The sequence below is a fragment of the Lethenteron reissneri genome, chromosome 31, assembly GCF_015708825.2.
Source record: "Lethenteron reissneri isolate LAM-NWPU_2019-01 chromosome 31, ASM1570882v1, whole genome shotgun sequence".
In the NCBI taxonomy this organism is placed as follows: domain Eukaryota; kingdom Metazoa; phylum Chordata; class Hyperoartia; order Petromyzontiformes; family Petromyzontidae; genus Lethenteron; species Lethenteron reissneri.
The window spans coordinates 5,478,113-5,501,037 of NC_083809.1; the positions used below are offsets into that span (position 1 = coordinate 5,478,113).

At 49.6% G+C, this 22,925-nt stretch overlaps 1 protein-coding gene across 1 annotated transcript in view; it reads left to right on the forward strand.

Moving 5' to 3' along the window:
* Positions 1-1,168: 1,168 nt before the first annotated feature.
* The window catches only part of LNPK (lunapark, ER junction formation factor), a 29,757-nt gene continuing 8,000 nt past the window's right edge, over positions 1,169-22,925 (forward strand). Inside the window, exons 1-11 of the mRNA XM_061563382.1 lie at positions 1,169-1,531; positions 6,955-6,996; positions 9,848-10,035; positions 14,231-14,289; positions 15,274-15,314; positions 17,124-17,207; positions 17,605-17,647; positions 18,075-18,392; positions 19,204-19,309; positions 20,924-20,994; positions 21,788-21,994. Of these exons, the coding sequence (XP_061419366.1) occupies positions 1,502-1,531; positions 6,955-6,996; positions 9,848-10,035; positions 14,231-14,289; positions 15,274-15,314; positions 17,124-17,207; positions 17,605-17,647; positions 18,075-18,392; positions 19,204-19,309; positions 20,924-20,994; positions 21,788-21,994 (1,189 nt within the window). The 5' untranslated portion in view covers positions 1,169-1,501. The remainder of the gene's footprint in view (positions 1,532-6,954; positions 6,997-9,847; positions 10,036-14,230; positions 14,290-15,273; positions 15,315-17,123; positions 17,208-17,604; positions 17,648-18,074; positions 18,393-19,203; positions 19,310-20,923; positions 20,995-21,787; positions 21,995-22,925) is intronic.

Genomic DNA, 22,925 nt, shown 5'->3' on the forward strand with positions numbered 1-22,925 from the left:
AAAGCGTGTAATTGTTTTTTTAACTCTGCAGCATCCTGGAACAGAGACCTAACGAAGGCAGACATCGCAGCGACAACACTCCACTGCTCCCGATGTGGTTGTCTGACTTGTATGCAAGTTTCGCACCTCTGATTAGCACAATTGGCTACGTACGGTGCGAATGAAGTTCAACATACAGAGTGCATACACGTAAATGTAATCCCAGACTCAGCTTGCGACCCTAAGCTATTTCTTAATTCGACAAATAGTAAAAAAAAAAACTATGTAACGCATTCGTTGTCACTGTCTTGAGAGGAAACACATGCAGTATAAACTAATAAACTTTTTTAAATATATTTTACCAGATAGCTCTAATTCAGAAGCGACCTGGTCACAAATGAAATCTCAGTGAAGTGGCTTTTCACGTGGAAAATTATAGCAGCAGCCAAATATTCCAAAGCGCACGTCTCTAAATGGAGAGAGACACTCAAACGCCAAATATACAGCAGCAGGCAGTCAGGGTCGGCATCGAATCCACGACCTCCTGCATACCAGGCGAGGTAGTTAACATCTCCTAGCCACCGCGACGCCTCTGTTGTCCTTCATGTAACACTGTATCCTTGTTAAGAAATAAACAAATATATAATTGGCGACGTTTCGGACAACTATCCTTAGCGCGTAACACTGTGCTGCCCTAAAATCAAACGTCAAATAAGCGACGTTTCGGGCACTCACCCCTTTTTCACATGAATTTTTTTTTAAAGGTCATTGCCCTAAACGTCGCCTTCGGAAGAAGGGCCATTAGCCGAAACGTCGCCTATGTTACATATATTGTTTTTATTTTAAAAGGTCACGCATAGCGTCATTGACGAATGCAGCGGTGCAAATTAATTCGCTTTTTTTAAATTTCCACGTGGCTCTTCGTCTGCCTGCGTGACACACCCCTCGCGTGACGTCACCGCGGCTCTGACGTACGCACCAAATTCCACACAACTGACGCGCATCGGCATGCGATTCCGCGCCTCCCCATTGGTCCAAATCGAGCGCCGTCCCCACCAACCACCGCAACTGCCCCCCCACCGCCCTTCCCCATTGGCTGTCGCTTCAACTCACCCCGACGAATCGGCTTCGAGGACAGGAGACCTCGCCGCTTATCCGTAGTGGGATTTCAAATCTCGAGTCCGCGCCCATTCGCTTGCGTCGTTGTGTACAGTGCGGACGGTGGTAATCAAAGTTAATATCCCACCACCACCAACACCACAACCACAACCAACACCACAACCAACCACAACCTTTACGATTCGTACAACTTTTGCTTCGTTCGTGAAGCGAGCCCAGAGATCTTCGCGGGCGAATCGTCTTAGCCCCGAGAAATATCTCCTCGGCCTTGTTTCGTGTTGCCAGCGTGGTGGTGCTGGTGGTGGTGGTAGTGGTGGTGGTGGTTAGTAGTGGTGTTCGTGGTGTGGGTGTCTTTTGTTTCCACCACCATTCGCTTGTTAACAGCGGCAAGCGGCAGGCGGCGATGGGAGTCCTCGTGTCGCGCTTCCGAAGGGTGAGCCCGCAGGCTGCTGTTGCGTTCGGGAAACTTTCGGACGCGAATTGACGCTTTCAAGTTACAACGATCGGCGACGAAATAACGGCGACGTGGTGGTGGGGGGGGGGTCTTGCGATTGTGTGTGGGGGGGTGTTGTGTGTGGGGGGTGTTGTGTGTGGGGGGGTGTTGTGTGTGGGGGGGTGTTGTGTGTGTGGGGTGTTTTGTGTGTGGGGGGTGTTGTGTGTGGGGGGTGTTGTGTGTGTGGGGTGTGTTGTGTGGAGTTGTGGTTTGTGTGTGTGGGGGGGTGTTGTGTGTGTGGGGTGTTTTGTGTGTGGGGTGTGTTGTGTGTGGGGGGGTGTTGTGTGTGGGGGGGGGTTGTGTGTGGGGGGGTGTTGTGTGTGTGGGGTGTTTTGTGTGTGGGGTGTGTTGTGTGTGGGGGGGTGTTGTGTGTGTGGGGTGTTTTGTGTGTGGGGGGGTGTTTTGTGTGTGTGGGGTGTTTTGTGTGTGTGGGGTGTTTTGTGTGTGTGGGGTGTTTTGTGTGTGGGGTGTGTTGTGTGTGGGGTGTGTTGTGTGTGGGGGGGTGTGTGTGTGGGGGGGTGTTGTGTGTGGGGGGGGTGTTGTGTGTGGGGGGGTGTTGTGTGTGGGGGGGTGTTGTGTGTGGGGGGGTGTTGTGTGTGGGGGGGTGTTGTGTGTGGGGGGTGTTGTGTGTGGGGGGGTGTTGTTGTGTGTGGGGTGTGGTGTGTGTGGGGTGTGGTGTGTGTGGGGGGTGTTGTGTGTGTGGGGTGTGGTGTGTGTGGGGTGTGTTGTGTGTGGGGTGTGTTGTGTGTGGGGTGTGTTGTGTGTGGGGTGTGTTGTGTGTGGGGTGTGTGTGTGTGGGGTGTGTTGTGTGTGGGGTGTGTTGTGTGTGGGGTGTTGTGTGTGTGGGGTGTTTTGTGTGTGGGGTGTGTTGTGTGTGGGGTGTTGTGTGTGTGGTGTGTTTTGTGTGTGGGGTGTTTTGTGTGTGGGGTGTTGTGTGTGTGGGGTGTGTTGTGTGTGGGGTGTGTTGTGTGTGGGGTGTTGTGTGTGTGGGGTGTGTTGTGTGTGGGGTGTGTTGTGTGTGGGGTGTGTTGTGTGTGGGGTGTGTTGTGTGTGGGGTGTGTTGTGTGTGGGGGTGTGTTGTGTGTGGGGTGTGTTGTGTGTGGGGTGTGTTGTGTGTGGGGTGTTTTGTGTGTGGGGTGTGTTGTGTGTGGGGTGTTGTGTGTGTGGGGTGTTGCGTGTGTGGGGGGTGTTGCGTGTGTGGTGTGTGGTGTGTGTTGTGTGTGTGGGGTGTGTGTGTGGTGTGTGTGTGGGGTGTTGTGTATGTTGGTGTGTGTTGTGGGGTTTGGTGTGTGTGGGGTGTGTGTGTGTGGGAGTGTGGGGTGTGTGTGTAGGGTGTGTGGGGTGTTTTGTGGGTGTTGTGTGTGGGGTTTGTTTGTTGTGGGGTGTGGTGTGTGTGTGGGGGTGTTGTGTGTGGGGGTGTGTGTGTGGGGAGCGGTGGTGTAGCGCTTACGCTGCTGAACCCGGCGTCCCGGGTTCGCTTCACCGCTCTTGGCCACCGACGCCCGCTGACGATTCATCTGAACCGGTCCCGGGCCCTCCCCTAGGTCGACTCAGCCTCAAACGAGCACCTGGTGTGGGTGTGTAAACATCGCCACTGGGGGAGACAAAGGCGGCCGGGCGTGGTGTTGGCCACACAACCCCCTTGTGTGTTGTGCCCGTCTTAATAGGTGCTCGCTAACAGCACTTGCCACACAGTTTTGTTAAGGCTACACGGGGGATCTTTGTCTTTGCATCGAGAATGTGTTTTGAGTTTAACCCACTAGTCCACAAAGTGGTACCTTGTTTTACCGCCCAGCTGTGATTGTAATGGTGGTGATGGTTATTGTGATGTTGATGGGTGGTGGTAAATTACGATGCTGCTGATGTGTGATGATGTTTAATTGGTGATGGCACCTTGGTGTCAATAGCAACAACAGAAACTGGTGATGTTTGGCAACATTGTGATGGTAATCATTTCTGCTGCTGATGGTGTTGTGACTGGTGATGGTGGTGGTGGTGATTATGTTGGTGGTGATGGTGATGACGGTGCAAAGTGCACCTAGCCTGGCACAAACGCTGTGGTGACATCAGTGCCACTTAGTGGCGAAAGGCGGTTGTTGTTGGTACAGTATTGATGTTATCTGATAATGGTGGAGTTGATAATTATGCTGCCTACGTATGGTAATTATGTATGGTGGTGATGTTTGCTGAGGGTGGTTATGGTAATATGTTTGTTAAATGGCATAGAGATGTTCATGTGATGATGAAAGTGATGATGCCAACTAAACAAACGTGCACATTTAAGGGCGCGTAAGAGCGCGGCTCATCTGCAGCCTGGATAATCTTCCGGAGAATGGAGAGTTGTTAACTTAAATAAAAATTCTCAAAGATTAGACTATAAACTATACTATTAGACTATTTCTATTTTACATTTCAAGGCCCCCATTGAGCTACGTAGCTCTTTCAGAAGCGACGTGACCACAAATGACTGCCCACAGAATTGTCTGATCACGTGGACATGTCTAGCAGCCAAAGACTCTAAACGCGTGGTGATGTTGATTCTACTCTTAGGTTTTTTCGGTAAAGTCACGTAGGTAAAATAAATAATAAAAATAAATAATACAAATAATAATAGAAATAAAGTATTATATTATTTTATTTCTAATATAATTTTTATTATTTATTTCTACCTACGTGACTTTACCGAAAAAACCTAAGAGTATGAATAATTGCAGTCACGAAAGTTTCAAATCTAGAATGTTGATTCTAAATGTAGAGGGGAAAAACCGGAGGACCCGGAGAAAAATCCACGGGGAGAGAGAGAATATGCAAACTCCAAATATACAACAACAGGCGTCAAGGATCAAACCCACGATCTCCTTGTATATACCGGGCGAGGAAATTAACAAAACACGAGCCACCCCAGCTCCCAATCTCTCAACAATTGCCCCGTGCGACACACATCAACCAGACGGATCGTTGCTGGTTCCAGACAAACCCCGTGGCCCCCCTGCCCCTTGTAACGGAGTTGTAGAGGACCCCCACATGAGCTGGATACGTTAACGATGTGCTCGGGTCGGCGGGACATCGGGGAGACAGGTTGGCGATCGCTTTGCCCTCGGGGAAAGGCAGATTGGTCAGAGCCTAGCATCGGTGGCAGGAGCGCGCAACTGACCGTGGCGGCGTTTTGAACGCCTTCCAGCAAGCACGCGGAGTCGCGTTGTTAGACGAGCATGCGGCAGGTGGTGAGGATTTATAAATGAAAGAAGGTGGGGGGGGGGACTGTGTGCTGAGTTTGGGTTGGGTGGGTCAGTGGGTTGGTAGATAGTGGATGGGTGGGTGAGGGGAGTGAGTGGGGTTAGTGGGGTGGATGAGTGGGTGGATGTTGTTGGCACAGTAGGGTGCACAGGTGGTGCATTTGGCCAATCATTTCAGTCAGTCAACCCATGGCACCTGGGGTCTGACCCGTGACCTGCCAGCGGGCGTTCGACACTTTGCGTGGCCTTAACGTGCACGTAGCCTGGCACAGGCGCCGTGGTGACGTCACCGCCACTTAGTGGCAAATTGGCGGTTGTTGTTGTTGGTGAGTGGGTCGGGGGTGTGGGTGGGTGAGTGGTTGGGTTAGTGAGTTTGTGGGTGTGGGGCAGGCAAGGGGATTTGCAGGAAATTTGTTATAGATGCCAGGAGGTGGGGGCGGGGGGGGGCATTTGGCAAAGGGGGCAGTGGAAGATTTGGCAAGTACAGGGACACGTGTGACGAGGGTAGGGCAAGAGTGGAGAACTTCCGGCTCCGAGGCCAAATACGGCCCTCGACTTCAATCCGTACGGCCCGTGGCTATGAAAGGCCCAATCACTTTAAATTGGCCCTCAATTGATATTTACCAATCGCTGCAAGCATTTTTTAGCCACGCTGATCGGGTACGAGAAGGCAATATTTTGGACCTGGCAACAACAACACTGTGTTTACAATTCTCACTTTTGTCATTACGGCAAAGGCGGGCGCCGAAGCATTTGTATAAATTATTCGATTTCGCCAAAGGTCGTGTTGATGTTTGACCTGCCACGGTTATGCGAGAGAGTCCCATTGAGCCCTTGGGAAGGGAAACATACCCCCTCAGTGTTTGGAAAGACGACACAAGAAGGTATTATGAGGAGGATGGGCCTCGAGTGATAAGGTCAATGAATGAATATTATTTATTGATGCTTGCCATGGCTGTGAAGGATTACTATTCTTTTTTTACACGCTTTTATTTAACTCTGTTGTCGTTGTATCCTCAAATATTGTAACTCAGTTTTTACCCACTTTCCAATGTGGTATCGACTGCAAACTTGGTATACTTATGTCATACTGATGACAATACTTGATTCTATTATAAAAAATAAAAAACATATTAAAACATTATTTTTTATATGTTATGTTTCGGCTTGGCTCCAATTGTCCACGGTCAACTGACGTTAGCTGTAAATCACCACGGCCCCTTACGTTATGGCAAGCTTTGGGGCCACTTCCTGGAGTCGTGGAGTTTTTCAATTACTAGTATGGTACATTTCATTAAAGCGTGTTTTTATAAAGTTTTTTAAAATATTACTTATTACTATTCCCGTCTTGCCAGGTAAGGCCTACCGAGCTACATAGCTCTTTTTCAGAAGCGACCTGACCACAATTGACAGCTCAACGAAGTGGCTGATCTGCTGGACATTTATAGCAGCCAAATACTCCAAACGGACGTTGTTTATAAATGTGGAAGGAAAAAAACCAGAGGATCCGGAGAAAAATCCACGCGACCACGGGGAGAACACGCAAACTCCAAATATACAGGCGTCAGGGTCGGGATCGAACCCATGATCTCCTGTATGCCAAGCGAGGAAGTTAAACATCTTGCCCCAGTGCCATTGAAACTAGTGATCTGGGTTTCATTCCCGGTGACGGCTAACACCATTGGCGAAGTGATATCCGAACCCGGGTCCAGCCCCGACCTAGGATCCTGGTTGATATCTATGGTGTACCTTTCTAATCCGAGTTCCTTCTTGTCAATGTCAAAATGCCTTCTCGTTCTCCCGGTTAATCCCACAGTCTCTCTGCTTTGCTGTAATGCAACAAATGCACTTGCCAGCAAACCTGCTCTTAGCCGTGGGGCTGATGTGCCGAACAGGTTTGCATAGCTGCTGTTTTTGCGGTTGATATTTTGGGCCGTTTGCGATATCTGTGAATTGTAAAGTACTTTAAATTAACGCAAAACGTAAAGGAGGATGATTGGTAAAACGTTATTTAGGCGTCATGTATCACCAGTGAAAGTTTGTAGAAGTCTAGCTAAGAATATATAAATTGTAAAACACTTGAATTGATATGAACACAGTACATTAAAACTTCTCTTGTTGTTCCAGGCCAAGCCTTCTACCATACAACAGTTAGAAACACTGGAAAAGGTAAGCCAGTTCATTGAACTTACCACAAACTATCTTCATCATCATCATCTTCATTGCCTATACATGGCATCACCACATCCCCACCATGGTCCTGTGATGCCACAATCCATATCGCTCCTGCACATTAACTCATCTCATCGCTCCATCTCCGTGGAGGTCACTGTATTGGTTGTGTTATCTCCCTTAGTTACTGCTCCCATCACCAGCCTTGCACCCACACATCATCTCGTTTAGTGGCATGTGCTACCAATGCCCATTTAACTTTTGTGAAGTAATTGTGATGATGTCCTGATCCACGGTCTCTTACTGCTGTGATTCCAAACATACTAAACTAAACGATTTTATTTACCGGGTAAAGCCCAACTGAGCGATTAGCTCTTTTACGGAGGTGACCTAGCCACACGTGATAGCTTGTCGAAGTTTGCTTCTATCATCACATGTTGGAGTTTATAGCAGCAGCCAAATAATATAAACGCAACTTTCTAAAAGTGGAAGACGTAACCGGCGAACCTGGAGAAAAATACACAGGGAGAGCGAACACGCCGGACTCCAAATATATACAGGTATCGCCAGGGTCGGGATCGAACCCATGTCTTCCTGCTTAGCAGGCGAGGGAGATAACATCTCGCCACCGCGGCGCCCGAAGATCTCTTTGCGTAAACTTTATTCGGAGCTTTCGTGACTGCAGGAATTACTTATTGGTTCTTTCGGTAAAGTCGCGTAGAAAGAAAATGTATTTAATCATATAATACGACGTTTCGATTGCAACAAAAGCAATCATCATCAGGTACGAATGAATGAGAAAAAAAACCTAGTAAACTTAGAAATATAATGCAAAACAACACAGAGTCGGCTAACATAAGTCAACACCCTTACCTGGTAGATTACGTTCTTCCAAAGAGTGCTTAATTTGAGAGAGAGACAAAACACAGACACGGAGACACATAGACAGACACAAGCAGAGAGAGACAACACAGAGACACAGAGAGAGACACACATAGGCACACAGAGAAACAACGTCTCTGTGTCGAGGCCTTTGCACACGTTTGTGCTTTTGTTCCATATTATCTGTCAATGTAATTATTTCTGAGCCATATACCTATAGCAGGTAAAACATATACACTGATGAAAACGTCATTCTTTTGGGCACATCAGTTGTGTTTCCTTTGTCAGTGTCCGCGCGTCTGGCACGCTTGCACCTATGACGTACGGAACGGACCAAATCAGATTCCACCCGACCACGCTGAGATTATTGAGCGGTTGCACAGCCTCTCGGCTCAACTGGCACGAGTCCACGTTGCAAGTCATTGCCTGTTTGGATTCCCACCCTCTGCTCATTCATGCTGCGACACAGCGTGGCATTTTGCTGTAAAGCATACACTTAATTAGACTCTGTAGTATCTTTTACGAGGTTCAGATTGTTCATTGCGGCATCACGTCCCGAGCTGCCAAACATGAAGGCCGTTTGCATTAACTAAGTTGCATGAAGTAATAACAACAAATTATATGTTAAAAGGGATCGCTGCCGTGCGGGGCGTGGTGGTTTTCACACCGCACTTGCAATGCAGAGGTCGCCGGTTTGATTCCATATCCCGAGGTGGGGGGGCAAAATTTTTACATCCCCCCCCTCCTCCTCTGTCCATCCAGCAGTAGAAATATGTGCCCAGCAGTTAACCCTTTCCCGTTTCGATGACGTACGTTTACATCAACGAAAAACGAAACTGGAGAAAAAACTAAAATAAAATAACCTTATCGGTACCGAGAGGCTCCCACAAGGCCATGCGGGAGGGCCTGTGGCACACTTTTGGCCTTAGCAGTCTTGGAGTGTGGTCGTGTCGCTACGGTTCTCTGCCTCTCTAAATAAAATGAACGCTGAGCCGTTCGCACGTTCCGAGATTGAGAGGTGAACGGGACACCCGCCCTGCAACTTGCAGACGTCTCTGAACGGGAAAACGTTGATAGACTTTCGGATGAAGGCTCATCCACACTGTGTCGGTTACGAGGTGTTGCTTGACCATACTTCACCACGCTGGCCAGGACAGGTTTGTGAAAGGATGTTCCAGCACCAGTTCGATTATCACTCACCACTGATATCAACTGTGGCCTGGAATCAAACTCAGATCACCGAGCTCATCTGACAATGCAATAACCTCCGCACCACCATTCCCACTGTGGTTAAAATACGACAAAATGTTAATAATACACTGAGAGCCTATGAAACCACACTTTTATTCCTAACTGCTAATGACATTATAACTGAAATTCACAAGCCTATCTTCTCCCTTTAGGATTTTAATAAACATTTATATTTAATTCCAAGACTATTACGTATTAATCCCTAGATTAAGTTCTATGTTGGGAGGGGGGGGGCATAGCCGATGCAATCACACGTCAAATAATGCATCATTATCAGCCATGATCACTCTACTGCTGGACGAAGGCTTCCCCAAGCCTCTGCCGCCAGCTGTAACGATCCACGCAGCAACCAATTTCGTCGCTCCATCTCCGCAGAGCGTGCCGCCTTTAGACGCCTTCAATTTTTTCTGCAGACTCTCCTTTTTTGGGTACATAGGTGTGCCGAACTTTTTTTCGAAACCGTACGTAGCCAAAAATAACAACAATCGTTTAAGTTTTAGTTTAACATCAACACCAAGGTGCTGCGACCGGTCGCTATGAAAGCCAGCTCAACCTTCACGCTTTGCTGTGAATAACGCGATACGAATAAGTCGACGGGTCGCGTAACCCACTGCGTACCATCGGGGAAAGGAGGCGGGGTCGGCCTTTGGCTCAAAAAACGCGGCGGTGCGCTTGCTTGCCCCCTGTTTTGTTTTTTTACGCGGTTGGCGCTCAGGACATGACCGACTTGGAGGAGCGCAGCGAGAGGACGCAGCGCCTCCAGCGCCTGTGGATCGGCCGTCTCATCTTCTACTCGTCGGCCGCCTACATCGTGGCGGCCGCCTTCCTTTGGTTTTGGAGTTTCCCCAAGGAGTGGATGGACTGGATCTTCGCTGCACTGCCCTTGCTCCTGTTTCCTGTCTTGTGAGTGTCACGTGCGGTGGTCGAGATGTTAACTACTCGCTCGCCCAATTATGTTAGCCGTGACCGGGACTGAAACCCAGGTCACCGGTTTCAATGGCACGGTGGCGGGATGTTAGCTACCTCGCCTGGTATACGGGAGGTCGTAGGTTTGATCCCGACCCTGACGCCTGCTGTGTATTTGGAGTTTGCGTGTCTCTTCCCCCCGTGGCCACATGGATTTATCTACGGGTCCTCCGGCTTTTACCCGCCACATTTAGAATCGACATCGCGCGTTTAGAGTATTTGGCTGCAATACATTTACACACGATAAGCCACTTAATTGGGCTATCTTTTGTGGCCAGGTCGCTTCTGAAAAGGAACTATATGGCTCAGTGGGCCTTATCTGGTTAAAATACAAATTGTTGTAATTTCATAGTTTTGTTAATTAATGCAAAAAATAATAATAACCCCCACCCCAAGAAAGTGAATGATTTCCTGCTTCACTATAACGTGGCTTGATCACGAGAAATACGACCCCAGATTCGAACCCAGCACCTCGGCGGAACCGACTCAGCGCTGGCTCGCAGCTTTTCGAGCGTCCATCTTGCATCACGCGTGACGTTGCACACGTCAGCTTTCGTCATCATAGGCATCATCGGCAGTCGTGGGCAATCCACTGCTGGAGGAAGGCCTCTGCAAGCCATCGCCGCTACACCATCTCTCGCTATTCTGCGATGTACCTATCCGCCGAGCTAGGTTCATAAACAAAACAAAACTTATTTTTGGTTCTTTCGGTAAAGTCACGTAGAAGGGAAATAATAAAGTAATAAAAATAAAACATAATAAAATAATTCTCAGTCAGAATTATTTTATAATTCTCAGTCAGAATTATTTTATTATGTTTTATTTTTATTATTTTATTATTTCCCTTCTACGTGACTTTACCGAAAGAACCAAAAAGATTAATCCCTGCAGTCACGAAAGCTTTAAATCGAAAAAAAAAACTTTTTTATTTTACCAGGTAAGACCCACTGAGCTATGGAGCTCTTTTTCAGAAGTGACCTGGCCACAGATGATAGTCAACGAAGTGGCTCATCATCACGTGAAAATTTATAGCAGGAACCAAATTCTCAAAATGAGTGTTCATGAAAAGTGTGGAGGGAAAAAGCGGAGGACCCGGAGAAAAATCCACACAACCAAGGGGAGAACATGCAAACTCAAAACATACAGCAGGCGTCAGGGTTGGGATCAAACCCACAAGCTCCTATATACCAGGAGAGGCAGTTTACATTTCGCCACCGTTAACATAATAGCGCAGGGCCACGGGCATTTCTGCGTCGTACTTTTGTAAAAAAAAAATCTAAATATAAGTTGCTTGACAAACGTGCCTTTTAAACTTTTGTCCCATGGAACCGAGTTTCAAATCGCTGAACCTGAAAGCACAGCCTTGGAGTGAGTGGCCTTGTGCACTTGGGGCTTTAGATGTAATCTCAGGTATTTGCTTTTACGAGGGGTGATGTAAAGGTCTGTAGCCTGACACAGAAGGAGCGTAGGGGCGTCGCAGCGAAGAGTTGAACCTTCAGCCAGAAGTGCATTACACTCGAGATAAGCAAAACGTCTTGGCTTTTGATTGATTTCGACACGTTTACAGGCGTTTTGAGATCTTCTCGTTCGTGTGCCGAGTGAAGAAATGGAGACATCTGAGAAGTGTAGCAAAATCTGGAGAGAGAGAGAGAGATAAAAATGGATGTGTTAAAAAAAAAACTAAATAATTCGTAGAGACTATCAAAATATTTGCCGTCTAAATAATGCCTCGGATTCATTGGTTGAAGTCGATTCCTCCGCTCAATATACAATAATATTGCGTGTAAAAAGATATAATGTGATTAATACAAATTGTATGCAAATGGTACGCTTGTATGCTAGCGGTGTACGTTTATGTAAAACACAAACAAAGAGAAATAATAACAAACTAGGTGCTAAATAATCTTTGGTTCTTTCGGTCAAGTCACGTAGGTGAAAATAAACATAATAATACAAATAATAAAAGAATAATAATACAAATAAAATAAAAATAACTAAATTAAATCACGACGTTTCGGAAGCAACACAAGCCTCCGTCATGTTTGTGTTGCTTCCGAAACGTCGTGATTTCATTTCGTTTATTTTATTTGTATTATTTTATTTTATTATTTTTATTGTTATCTTTATTTTCACCTACGTGACTTTACCGAAAGAACCAAAGAGTGTATGGATCCTTGCAGTCACGAAAACTTCAGGTCTACAATTAAGGTGCTAAATAATAACAGGCCTGGCTCCCAGTGCCCTCCGAGTGATTCCACGGTTAACGAACTGCTCGCGCGTTCCTCCGCCGGCGATGAAGTGAGATGCGCGCGCGGTTTGAAGGGAGGGGTGAGGACCAAGAGTTCCTTTGTTGGCGGTGATTTAGGCCTTTGGGGCATCCACGGAGATGATTGACGACGACGACGATGGAGCAAAGTGCGTTCCACATCAACCACCGGAATTCGATTTTCAGCCACGGCTAGCATCAATGGCGAGCGATATTTGAACTGGTCCTGCCCCCTCCCCCTCCCCGCACCACTTTACCAACAACCTGCACTAACCAGCGTGAAGTACGGACAAACAACCCCCATGACCAAGATGGCGTGAGAAGGCCTTCATCCATTGGTGGATTGACACGAGGTCGCCGTAACACTATTGCATTAATTGCATTGAATATAGATTTGCGTGGTCTGAGAGTCGATGGATATTGTCATGCTCGTCTCTGCAGCGTGCATGCATAGTGACCAACACGGTGTGGTGGGAGGCCTCCGTTCCGCGTTAACATTGTCAAGGACCAGGACACGTGTATATTTTAATGTTTCACCGGGGTTTTTTTGACGTTAATCATTTGCTGTCGTAAACATTTCCCTTTGATGTTATTTCCTCTGGCTCTGTTACAACGCTTCCGGTAGAAATTATGGCAATTAACTTTTTGTTACCGTCCAACTGTCGCACTTCGCCGTCTGCCACGGGTCGTAATTAGCCCTTTTATTTGACAGGCATCGCCAGTGTAATGGATGTATCATTAGTAAATAATTATCTTGTTTTCCCATTGATAACGACATCTGCCCAATGGTAATCGTCTTGTATAATATTTTAATCTAATACATAGAGACCACTGCGACTGATTCCACCGATTGATGTGAATTCTAACCAGTGTTCTATAAGAGCTGTAAAGCTGGAGTTTGTGCACAATTATAGTCAAGTTGATGCTTATGGCGACAGCAAAAACGATTGGAATGTTTGGTCCACAAAAAAGGAGGGCACAGAGGTCACCGATTGGTTTCACTCACGGGGCAGCCTCGGCCTGGACCTCCCCATCGCTGCTCCGAGTCTCGCGCTCAGCACTCGCATGGAGCTCCGTGATCATCGTCATCATCAGCAGCCGTAGTGATGGACCAAGTAAATCGCCCCCCCTCGGAGTGTGACGCGAAAGCCGTTAGAAAGCCGCGGGCAACATGCTGACGTTTACGAGTATAGATTATATATTGTACTGGTTTATAATATAACAATAGTGCTGGCGGTGTCGTTTGGAGGATGACGTTTCGCCAGTAATTACAACGAGCTTCAGGCGATAGTCTGATGAAGCTAGTTGTAATTATTGGCGAAACGTCGTACTCGGATTGCTAATGTGGCTTGGCTGTCCAACACACCGGTGTGCTGTACTGGTGACGAATTGGCACGTTCTGTTTATGTAACAACCCTTACTAGTTGGCTGTGTCGGGTGGTGGCGGGTTTTAACGACACATTTATATATTTACGCGATCTAACTCAAAACAACCTCTATTATGGGTGATATTGGTCGCAAAAGCCGACATTTTAATTTTGCATCAGGTCATTGGCACCTGCAGCAATGGTTTGTGCAGTGGATGCGGTTTCGGGTGAGCTGACGTTAGCCGTCGATTCATCGAACCGCACAGCGTAGGTTTTTTCTCGGTTTGTGCCGCATCACGTCTCTCCGATTGCGTCTGCGCGTTGCGCCGCGCGCGCCGTTCGGCACGATGTCCGACGCTCCGCTCCACGTGCCGAACGACGCGTGGCACATTCCGAAAGAACGTCGGAGAGCGCCGTACATCGGACGTTCGTTGGTAGTGATGGCGATTCCCTTGCACGCTTCCTGCCTGTACCATGGGCGTGCATCGTTCTCTTGCAGAGTGTGGCTACTCAAGAGGTTTATGAGCTGGTGGTTCGTGAGAAGGACGCAGAGCAACTGTGAGTGTGCAGTTTAACCGCGGTTTTCATTCAGTTAAGTCGGTGGGCTGGTCGCGTTTGGTGGCGTTAAGTGTGGGTACAATATGTGTGGCCAATATGACTGGCCAGCGTAGAAGGCTAGGTCATGTATGTATCTTGAACTTCTTTTGCACCGTACGTAGTCAACCGCGCTAATCGGGAGGTGCGGGGAAAGGACTGCAAGATCAACTCAGCCCTCCAGGGGGGCTATCTTGTTGTTGAAGGCCTTTCAATCAGCAGTGGCACGAGCAAGAAATTGCAGGGTTGTGCCTTTACCTACAGTATAATTCCCTACACTTGTCAGATGGAGATATATCAGTGGTTTGTAAATTCAGCATGGGGTTTTTATAACTATTATTGTGCTTTGTTAACAGCCTTTTTCAATGCCTGTTGCAGTTGGTATGCTACTTGATGATCCATCTCTATCCATTGGTTCTGTACTGTGTTGAAGTTCAAAGCTCCGATGCTTGCTCAGTGGACAGGCTTCTAAGTTAGTCGTTAATATGGCACCGCAAACCACCACGAGATCTCTTTTTTCAAACGTACGATTCGATTTTTTGTTTTGTGTGTTGAGATTCAAACTAAAATGATGATGGTAATGACTTTGATTTTAACCATAAAGGTGCCTTAATATAGTCCTGCAGTGATGACTCATGTTCACATTCTTGTTTGCTTATGAGTTATAAATGAGACCACTATGACAGAAATGCAATGATGGTGATAATAATAATATCTGCCGGACATTGTAACCGTCACCAAGAACAACGGTTTTATACAATAGCTTACCATGGATTCTAAGCGTCACGTGGATTACAAGCTGTGAGAAAAGCCCGCCTCGTTACGCGAGCTCCGGACCATTGCACTTCCCAACGGAGTGTGGTAGTGCAAACAAAAAGATTTTGCTTCGTGATGGATTTGAAGTGCCCGTCGTCCGCTTCGCCAACCATGCTCTGTCTCCTTTCACAGACACCGCTCTAGAAGGGCTCAAGGAGAAAAAGCGGAAAATCGTGAGTGTGCGCCGCCATTGCGATTTACGGCTTTTGGAATGGGAGAGGGATGATGCGTCGTATTGATACGGACTAATGGAAGGGCATTACAAACGGACCCGCGGTCCGGCCGTAAATCACCAGCGCAGGGTAACGAAGGCACGGCCAATGCGAATTGTTTCTGTACATCGCGGGCGGGGGAGGCAGGCGGGTGGGGGGGGGGGTGCTTTTCCTTAACCACGGCCAGAGTAGGATGCTTAATAACATTTGGCAGGCAACAAAGACAAAGATCCCCCGTGTATTGCCCCTTAACCGACTTTTGGGGCAAGTGCTGTTTGCGAGCACCGATGAAGGTCGGCACGGCACACGAGGTGGGTGTGTGGCCAACCCCACGCCCGACCGCCTTTGTCTCTCCGGTGACAATGTTTACACGCCGCACAAAGTACGCATTTGAGGCTGAGTCGACCTCAGGGAAGCCCACGACCAGTTGAGACAATCGTGACTTTGTGGCCATGAGCAGGAATCAAACTCGGGTCGCCCGCCGGGTTGGTAGCGCTGCTGACTACTGGCCCCACCACTCCCCGCGCCCTCACATGCCCCCCACTCACTCTCCCCCCATCGTCGCACTCCCTTTCCACAAATCGCTGTATCTTCGCTCTCGCGTCAACCGTGGGAATCAAACGGAGGTTGCCGTGGTCCGTGACGGGTGCGCTAACCAAGGCGCCACCACTCCCGGCTGAACCCATATTAGAGGTTTTTTTGGGTTGGATCACGTAAATAAAAATGTCTTCTTGGTTCTTTCGGTAAAGTCACGTAGAACGCAAGCAGCCGTCCTCAGGTGAGGACGGCTGCTTGCGTTGTGACCGAAACGTCGTGAGAATTATTTTATTATGTTTTATTTTTATTATTGTATTACTTCCCTTCTACGTGACTTTACCGAAAGAACCAAGAAGATGAATCCCTGCAGTCACAAAAGCTTTAAATCGAAATTTAAAAATATGTCGTTAAACCCGCCACCACCCGACACAGCCAATTAGTAAGGTTTGTCACCTAACCAAAACATGACAATTCGTTGAACTAGTAACTAATTGGCATATTTTATATTTAAGAAATATAACCCATAAAAAACTATTGTAGATAATATTGGTCGCGAAAGCCTACATGTTAAACTGAGCCCGTATTTAATACGAAAACACGATTTTCGACCAGGCTCAATACGCACCCGGCGGGTTAAACGTTTTTTTTGCAGCAGCAGCAGCAAATTCAAATTTCACCGGGTAAATTTTTTTTTTCCCTTAAATGTTTTGATCAACTCTAATAAAGAAGTGTCTTCACTGGAGACGGGGAGTCGCGGCTCCAACGGCGGTGGCGGTGCTGATCCCTCCCTCCCCTCCCTCCCCTCCCTCCCTCCCTCCCTCCTCCCTCCCCCTCCCTCCCCTCCCTCCCTCCCCCTCCCTCCCCCTCCCTCCCCCTCCCTCCCTCCCCTCCCTCCCCCTCCCTCCCCCTCCCTCCCCCTCCCTCCCTCCCCCTCCCTCCCCTCCCCTCCCCCTCCCCCTCCCTCCCTCCCCTCCCTCCCTCCCCCTCCCTCCCTCCCCCTCCCTCCCTCCCCCTCCCCTCCCTCCCTCCCTCCCCCTCCCCTCCCTCCCTCCCCCTCCCCCTCCCTCCCTCCCCCTCCCCCTCCCTCCCCCTCCCTCCTCCCCCTCCCTCCTCCCTCCCTCCCCCTCCCTCCCCCTCCTCCCTCCCCCTCCCTCCCCCCTCCCCTCCTCCCCCTCCTCCCTCCCCCTCCCTCCCCCTCCCTCCCCCTCCCTCCCCCTCCCTCCCTTGGCACAGCTCGAGGAGGTGATGGAGAAGGAGACCTACAAGACGGCGAAGGAAATCCTCGAGAGATTCGATTCGGAGGCGAAGAAGGCAAAGGTTTCTCAAACCATTCCCGTTACACGGCGCACATTCCGATGGCTGTGCCCGTAAAAGTGGGGGGGGGGGGGCCCTCTCTTAAAGCAAAATACTATATTCTCGTTAAATATATTATATATTGCGAATCCCACATACAACACCTATACTAAGCCGATTGTACGAAACGTTCAAATGCTACGTTCTGTGAAAAAAAAAATGGCTCTCTTTAAAATGAAAAGACTATACTCCCGTTAAAATATATATGTGATTTACGCAAACAGCGCCAATGCTAAGCCAATTGTGGGCAGTGTTCTCCGGATGCCATGGGCTTAATGGCAGGGCCCCATGTTCTATTTGTTTTACTGTATCCCCGTCGCATTAGGAATCGGTAATAACTCATGACTTGATGTCGTTTTAGGAGCTGGAGCAAGCTGCCATCGCCGCAGCGTCAGTCGGGCAAGGTGTGTGTTGTGCGAGAGTCTTAAAATGTGCTTGTTTATCGGGGAGCATGTGGATTTTGTGGGGGGTGTTGTTATTGTCTATCAAGCCAGCAACTGCTGAGACCCCAGGTTCAAACACTGGACGGGAGTTGAATTCGTACTGGCAGGTTTGTCGTGCGCCGTGTTAGCCCCTGTGCCACGACTCCACCCCGGGTTGCATATGAGTGGGGGTTGTGGGTGGGGTTCATATTGTTTGTGCAAGGGATGATTAACGCTGTTGAGATCCCGCGTCTAAATCCGGGTTTCGGCTGCCCACGGTTAAACTGGGTTGATGATCGTCTGTAACTTGGTCACTAATGACTGCAAAAAAAAAAAGACGGGGCGTTAACGTTTTTTCGAGTCGAAGGTTCCGAACCTCTATGACGCTATCTCGTCTCCGCGTGTCCAGAGCTGCGTCAGCGCACGCCGTCGCAGCGGGGCGTCAACGACCCCCCCGCGGTATCGTCTCCGCTCGGACCTCACTCCGGCCCCCCAATGCAGACCCCCGGCAGAGGCCCCCCGGGACCCCCACCGGCGGGCAGAGGGGGGAGCCCCAGCGTGCCGAGCACTCCCGGGGGTCCTGGGACTGCCCCCGGGGGCCCCCCGGAAAAGGGGTTGCTGGCGGGGGTGGGGGGCGCGTCGGGGACTCTTGCGCGAAGACCCAGCGGCCATGTTGCCGCCACCACTGCTGCCGCACACGCGGGTTTCTTTCCGCCCCCCCACCTTGGTAAGGCTCGGGTTTGATGCCCCGTTGGTTCGCATGATGCTCTGCTTGGTTTGAACGCCACCAAGTCCTCACTCAATGCGTCGGCGTTTGCACTGCGACGCTTTTTCCGCGACGAGGCCAGTGCTTCCGTTGGGGAACACTTTTCCGCAGAACGCACGCACTGTTATCACGCGGTTTCTGAGCGGTGGACAGCGAGCTACAGTTGATCACCGATTATCCGGCGCCGCACGATTATTCGGCTTCCAACATCCGGCAGTCTCCTGCTGATCCGGCAAAACCGCTCCAAAGGCTGTACCAGTCCGGCGATGAACAGGAGTGTAGTTGTACCTCCATCACCCCATGCAGACTCTTTGCGATTTAAGTGGTAGGCACAGTGAATACAGTAACTTTTTACAGTATCATTTATTTTTGTCTATTTGTATGTTGATACCAATTTGCTATAGTAAACTAATCTTAAACACTCAAAAACATACACAACACCTAAAACATGCAAGAATGTGCAAAAATGAGCTATTTTTAATAGTTTATGTGATTATCCGACGTTTTGGAAAATCCGGCGCCCCCTTCCCCCCCGAACCTGCCGGATAACCGATGAGCTACTGTACTTCCTTGAGCTGCGCGGTTGAGCGTTACAGTGATGCAGCAACGCGGCGACGTACCGATGGTTATTTCTGCTGCCATCTTCCTGTGTGTAACGACATTGTAACTCACAAAACGTAATCGTTGCTCCATTAGTTATGGGGAAATTGTTTTCGCTGAACGCGTGTACGTGCGCGCGTGTGTGTGGGTGTGTGGGCGTGCGGACGTGTAGGTATGCACCCGCCCGGGCCTCCCCTCCCCAGGCCCGTGCTGCCGCGGGAGCGCGGCGTTGCCGACCGCGTTATCGAGTACCTGGTGGGCGATGGCCCTCAGAACCGGTGAGGGCTCGTCGTACTCTCCCACAGAGGCCCAACGTCTTCATGCATTACCCGTGTCCCTCTGTCTGTCCCTCTGTCTTTCCCTCTCACCGTCCCGCTGTGTGCACGCCTGTTTATCTGTTTGTCCATTCGTCTGTTTGTCTTTCTGCCTGTGCCCCGTTTCTCTGTCGGTATGTCTGGCTGTTTGTCTGCCCATCCGTCTCCCTGTCTGATTATATCTGCCTTTTATTTCTGTCAGTTATTTTTTCGGTGCGTATTTCGATCTGTCCGTCTGCCCATCCGTCTGCCTGTCTGACTATCTGCATTGCCCCTCTATCTGTATGTATGGCTGTTCATCTGTCTGTGTCTTGTCTCCCCCTCTTGAGACTCGGTGAGGATTTCCTGGACGGATATAGGACATCGATATTATTACTGCAGTGGTATTGTTGCAGAGTATTATAGTGCTGCGTGTACACTCCAGTCCATGATAATACTTCAGGCTGTTTGCGCAGGACAACCCTTCATGAAAATGAGGAACTGACACAGCCCTAAAAGCCTTCATAAAACAATTGGGGTCATAAACCGTGTTTAAAGAAGTCCCCAACAGCTGACGAAAACACATCGCAGTTAACATTGTGGCATTCCCTCCCCCAATAACACTGCGTGGCCGGAATGCGTGTGTCATATTGTAAGCACGTGGTGTGTTTACCATTTACCTGCCACCCCCCTCGCCCGCTTCCCCACACCCCATGCAACACGGCGAAAGGCCCCGATTTACGTCGTTTTGCAAATACGTCGTTAATTTATGAATACCGCTACCCTATGTTCCGTCGGCTCGACCCACGCACGTTTACGTCGCTGACAGCGTCGTCCGTCCTTTCCCGTATCCGTAGCCTCTCCACCTTCGCCTCCACCACCTATCCTGTAGGGCGCCACGGTGGCGAGATGTTAGCTTCCTCGTCTCGTATCCAGGAGGTCATGGGTCGTGAATTCGATCCGTACCCTGACGCCTGTATATTTGGAGTTTGCATGTTTGTCTCTCCCGCTCTCTCCCTGTGGTCACGTGGATTTTTGTCCGCGTCCTCCGTTTTTTCCCCTCCACATTTAGAAACATGCGCTTAAAGTATTTGGCTACTGCTAAAAATGTCCATGTGGTCAGGGTAGCTTCTGAAAAGAGCTGTGTAGCTCAGTGGGCCTTACCTGGTAAAATAAAATAAAAGTTTCTCAATTATTTTGTTACATTTCGATATTCGTCCTCGCATCTTTGAGGAACGCATCCCCCCCCCTGACGTAAACGGCGGTATCGCTGTACAACTCAACATGTGACTAGTTCTGGTCTCATTGGAAGTCCCGAGTGTAACATTAGCGTGAGATTTCTAGGCATTGCAAGTCGTTGACTCTAACGTATGCGGAGCGGCAGTTCTATGTCCTGTATCGTCGGCGTGTGCATCACATTTAAAATTTTCTTTAGGGGTATTTGTCATTAAAAAGCAATCGTTTCAATAAATGAATGGATCGTTAACGACGTGCCCGGTTATATGAACGGCAGATATTGAACGTTTCTAACATTGATTCCATTCACTGTTTAGTTTGAATCGCCGTGTGTGTGTGTGTGTTTACTGTCTGGTACCCCAGGTATGCTCTCATCTGCCAGCAGTGCTTTTCCCACAACGGGATGGCGTTGCGAGAAGAATTCGAATACATAGGTGGGTTTCCCCAACAGGTGCCCCTCGAATTACCAATAGTATTGTTTATGCTTGCCTTCTGTGTGGGCCTCCTGTGTGGCCTCATCGTCAGCCCATGTGTGTCTGTGTGACGTGGGGAGTGGGGGCGCAGAGGTTAGCGCGCCGGGAATACGAACCTGGCTTGCCGAGTTCAATTACCGCTCACAGCCAACATCGGTGCCGAATATCTGAGCTACTCATTTTAAGCCGAGTCAAGCTAGGGGAGAAGGCCCAGGACCGGTTCAGATAATCGTCACTCGTGTTGGTGGTGGCCATGAGCGGGAATCGACCTCGGGTCGCTGGGTTCGTGGCGCCAGTGCGCTAACTCCTGCACTACCGCCCCCCACCATTGACACATGCACACACTGACACACACTGACACACAACAACAACACCCGCTATTCACCACTAAGTGACGGTGACATCACCACGCGCTTTGAGGCCACATGAAATATCGAAGATTTTCTGACAGAAGGGCACGGGACAGACACACACACTCGCATACAAAGACAAAGATCCCCCATATAGCCTTTAACAGACTGTTGGGGAAAGTGTCGTTAGCGAGCACCTATGAAGGCCGGCATGGCACACGAGGGGGGGAGGCCCAGGACCGGTTCAGATAATCGTCACTGGTGTTGGTGGCTGTGAGCGGTAATCGAACTCGGGTCGCTTGGTTACACACTGACATGTGCTCGTCTGGCTGTCGATCGACCAAGTTGACCAATCGTCCCAGCTGTAGGCGATGACACACAGGCGCGTGTCTCGTCCCCAGCAGCATACCGCTGCGCCTACTGCTTCTCGCTGAACCCCGCGCGGCGAACGCGGCCCATCGCCCCACGCTTCGGGGACTCAGGGGCCCAGGCCCAGCCACAATCTCGCCCCGGCTTCAACACCGCCGCCGCCACCGCCGCAGGGCCTGCCCCAACCGCGGCCGGAGCAGACGGCGATAAGGCGGCCCCAGCAGTGGGCGATGCAGCGTCCGGTGAGTTAGTGAGCGCGTGCGCTGGTTGTCGTTGTCGTGGTGTGTCCATGTGGGTGTGTGGGTGCATCTGCGTGGGTCTATCCTGTGACCTGCCAGCGAGCCTTCGACACTTTAATGTGGCCTCAAAGTGCACCTGGCCTGGCACTGGCGCCGTGGTGACGTCGGCGGGTATTGGTATCGGCTGATGTGGTATGGGAGGATGTGGAGCTGAGTGCACCCATTCCCAGCGATGTCAAGATCGACCTCTCTGGAGGAGGCTCGTGAAGGGACCCGACTGGGCAGTTTGAGGCAGTCGCCCTCCAACATCAGTGACGGGCGGCGGAGCGATGCCCACAACAACGAGCAGCGCGCCGGGCTGCTAAATGTTGACACCGTGTCGAGCGCTGGTGGTGCATGTGCCAGCCATCTCAAGTCCTGTAACCTCCTGCCGGTGTGACTTGCATGAAGTGGCCTCGCGATGTAGTGATGCCATTGCCACTTTTTGGTGAACGGCTGCTGGTGTGTGTCTGTACGTGTCTGCGCGAGTATGTCTTCCTGTGTGCAAGTCTGTGTGTATATGTGAGTGAGTATACGGGCGTGGTGCTGGCCACCCACTCCCTCGTGTGCTGTGTCAGCCTTCACAGGTGCTACTCGCGAATAGCACTTGCCCCAAAAGTCTGTTAAGGCTATACGGGGCGGGATCTTTGTCTTTGTGTGTGCAATCTCGTGACCCTCCTACCGGCGAGTCTTCCACAACTTCACTTAATTTCGATTTAAAGCTTTCGTGACTGCAGGGATTCATCTTCTTGGTTCTTTCGGTAAAGTCACGTAGAAGGGAAATAATAAAATAATAAAAATAAAACATAATAAAATAATTCTCACGACGTTTCGGCCATAACGCAAGCAGCCGTCCTCAGGTGAAGAACACGTCTGTCGGAAAGAGTCTGAATGA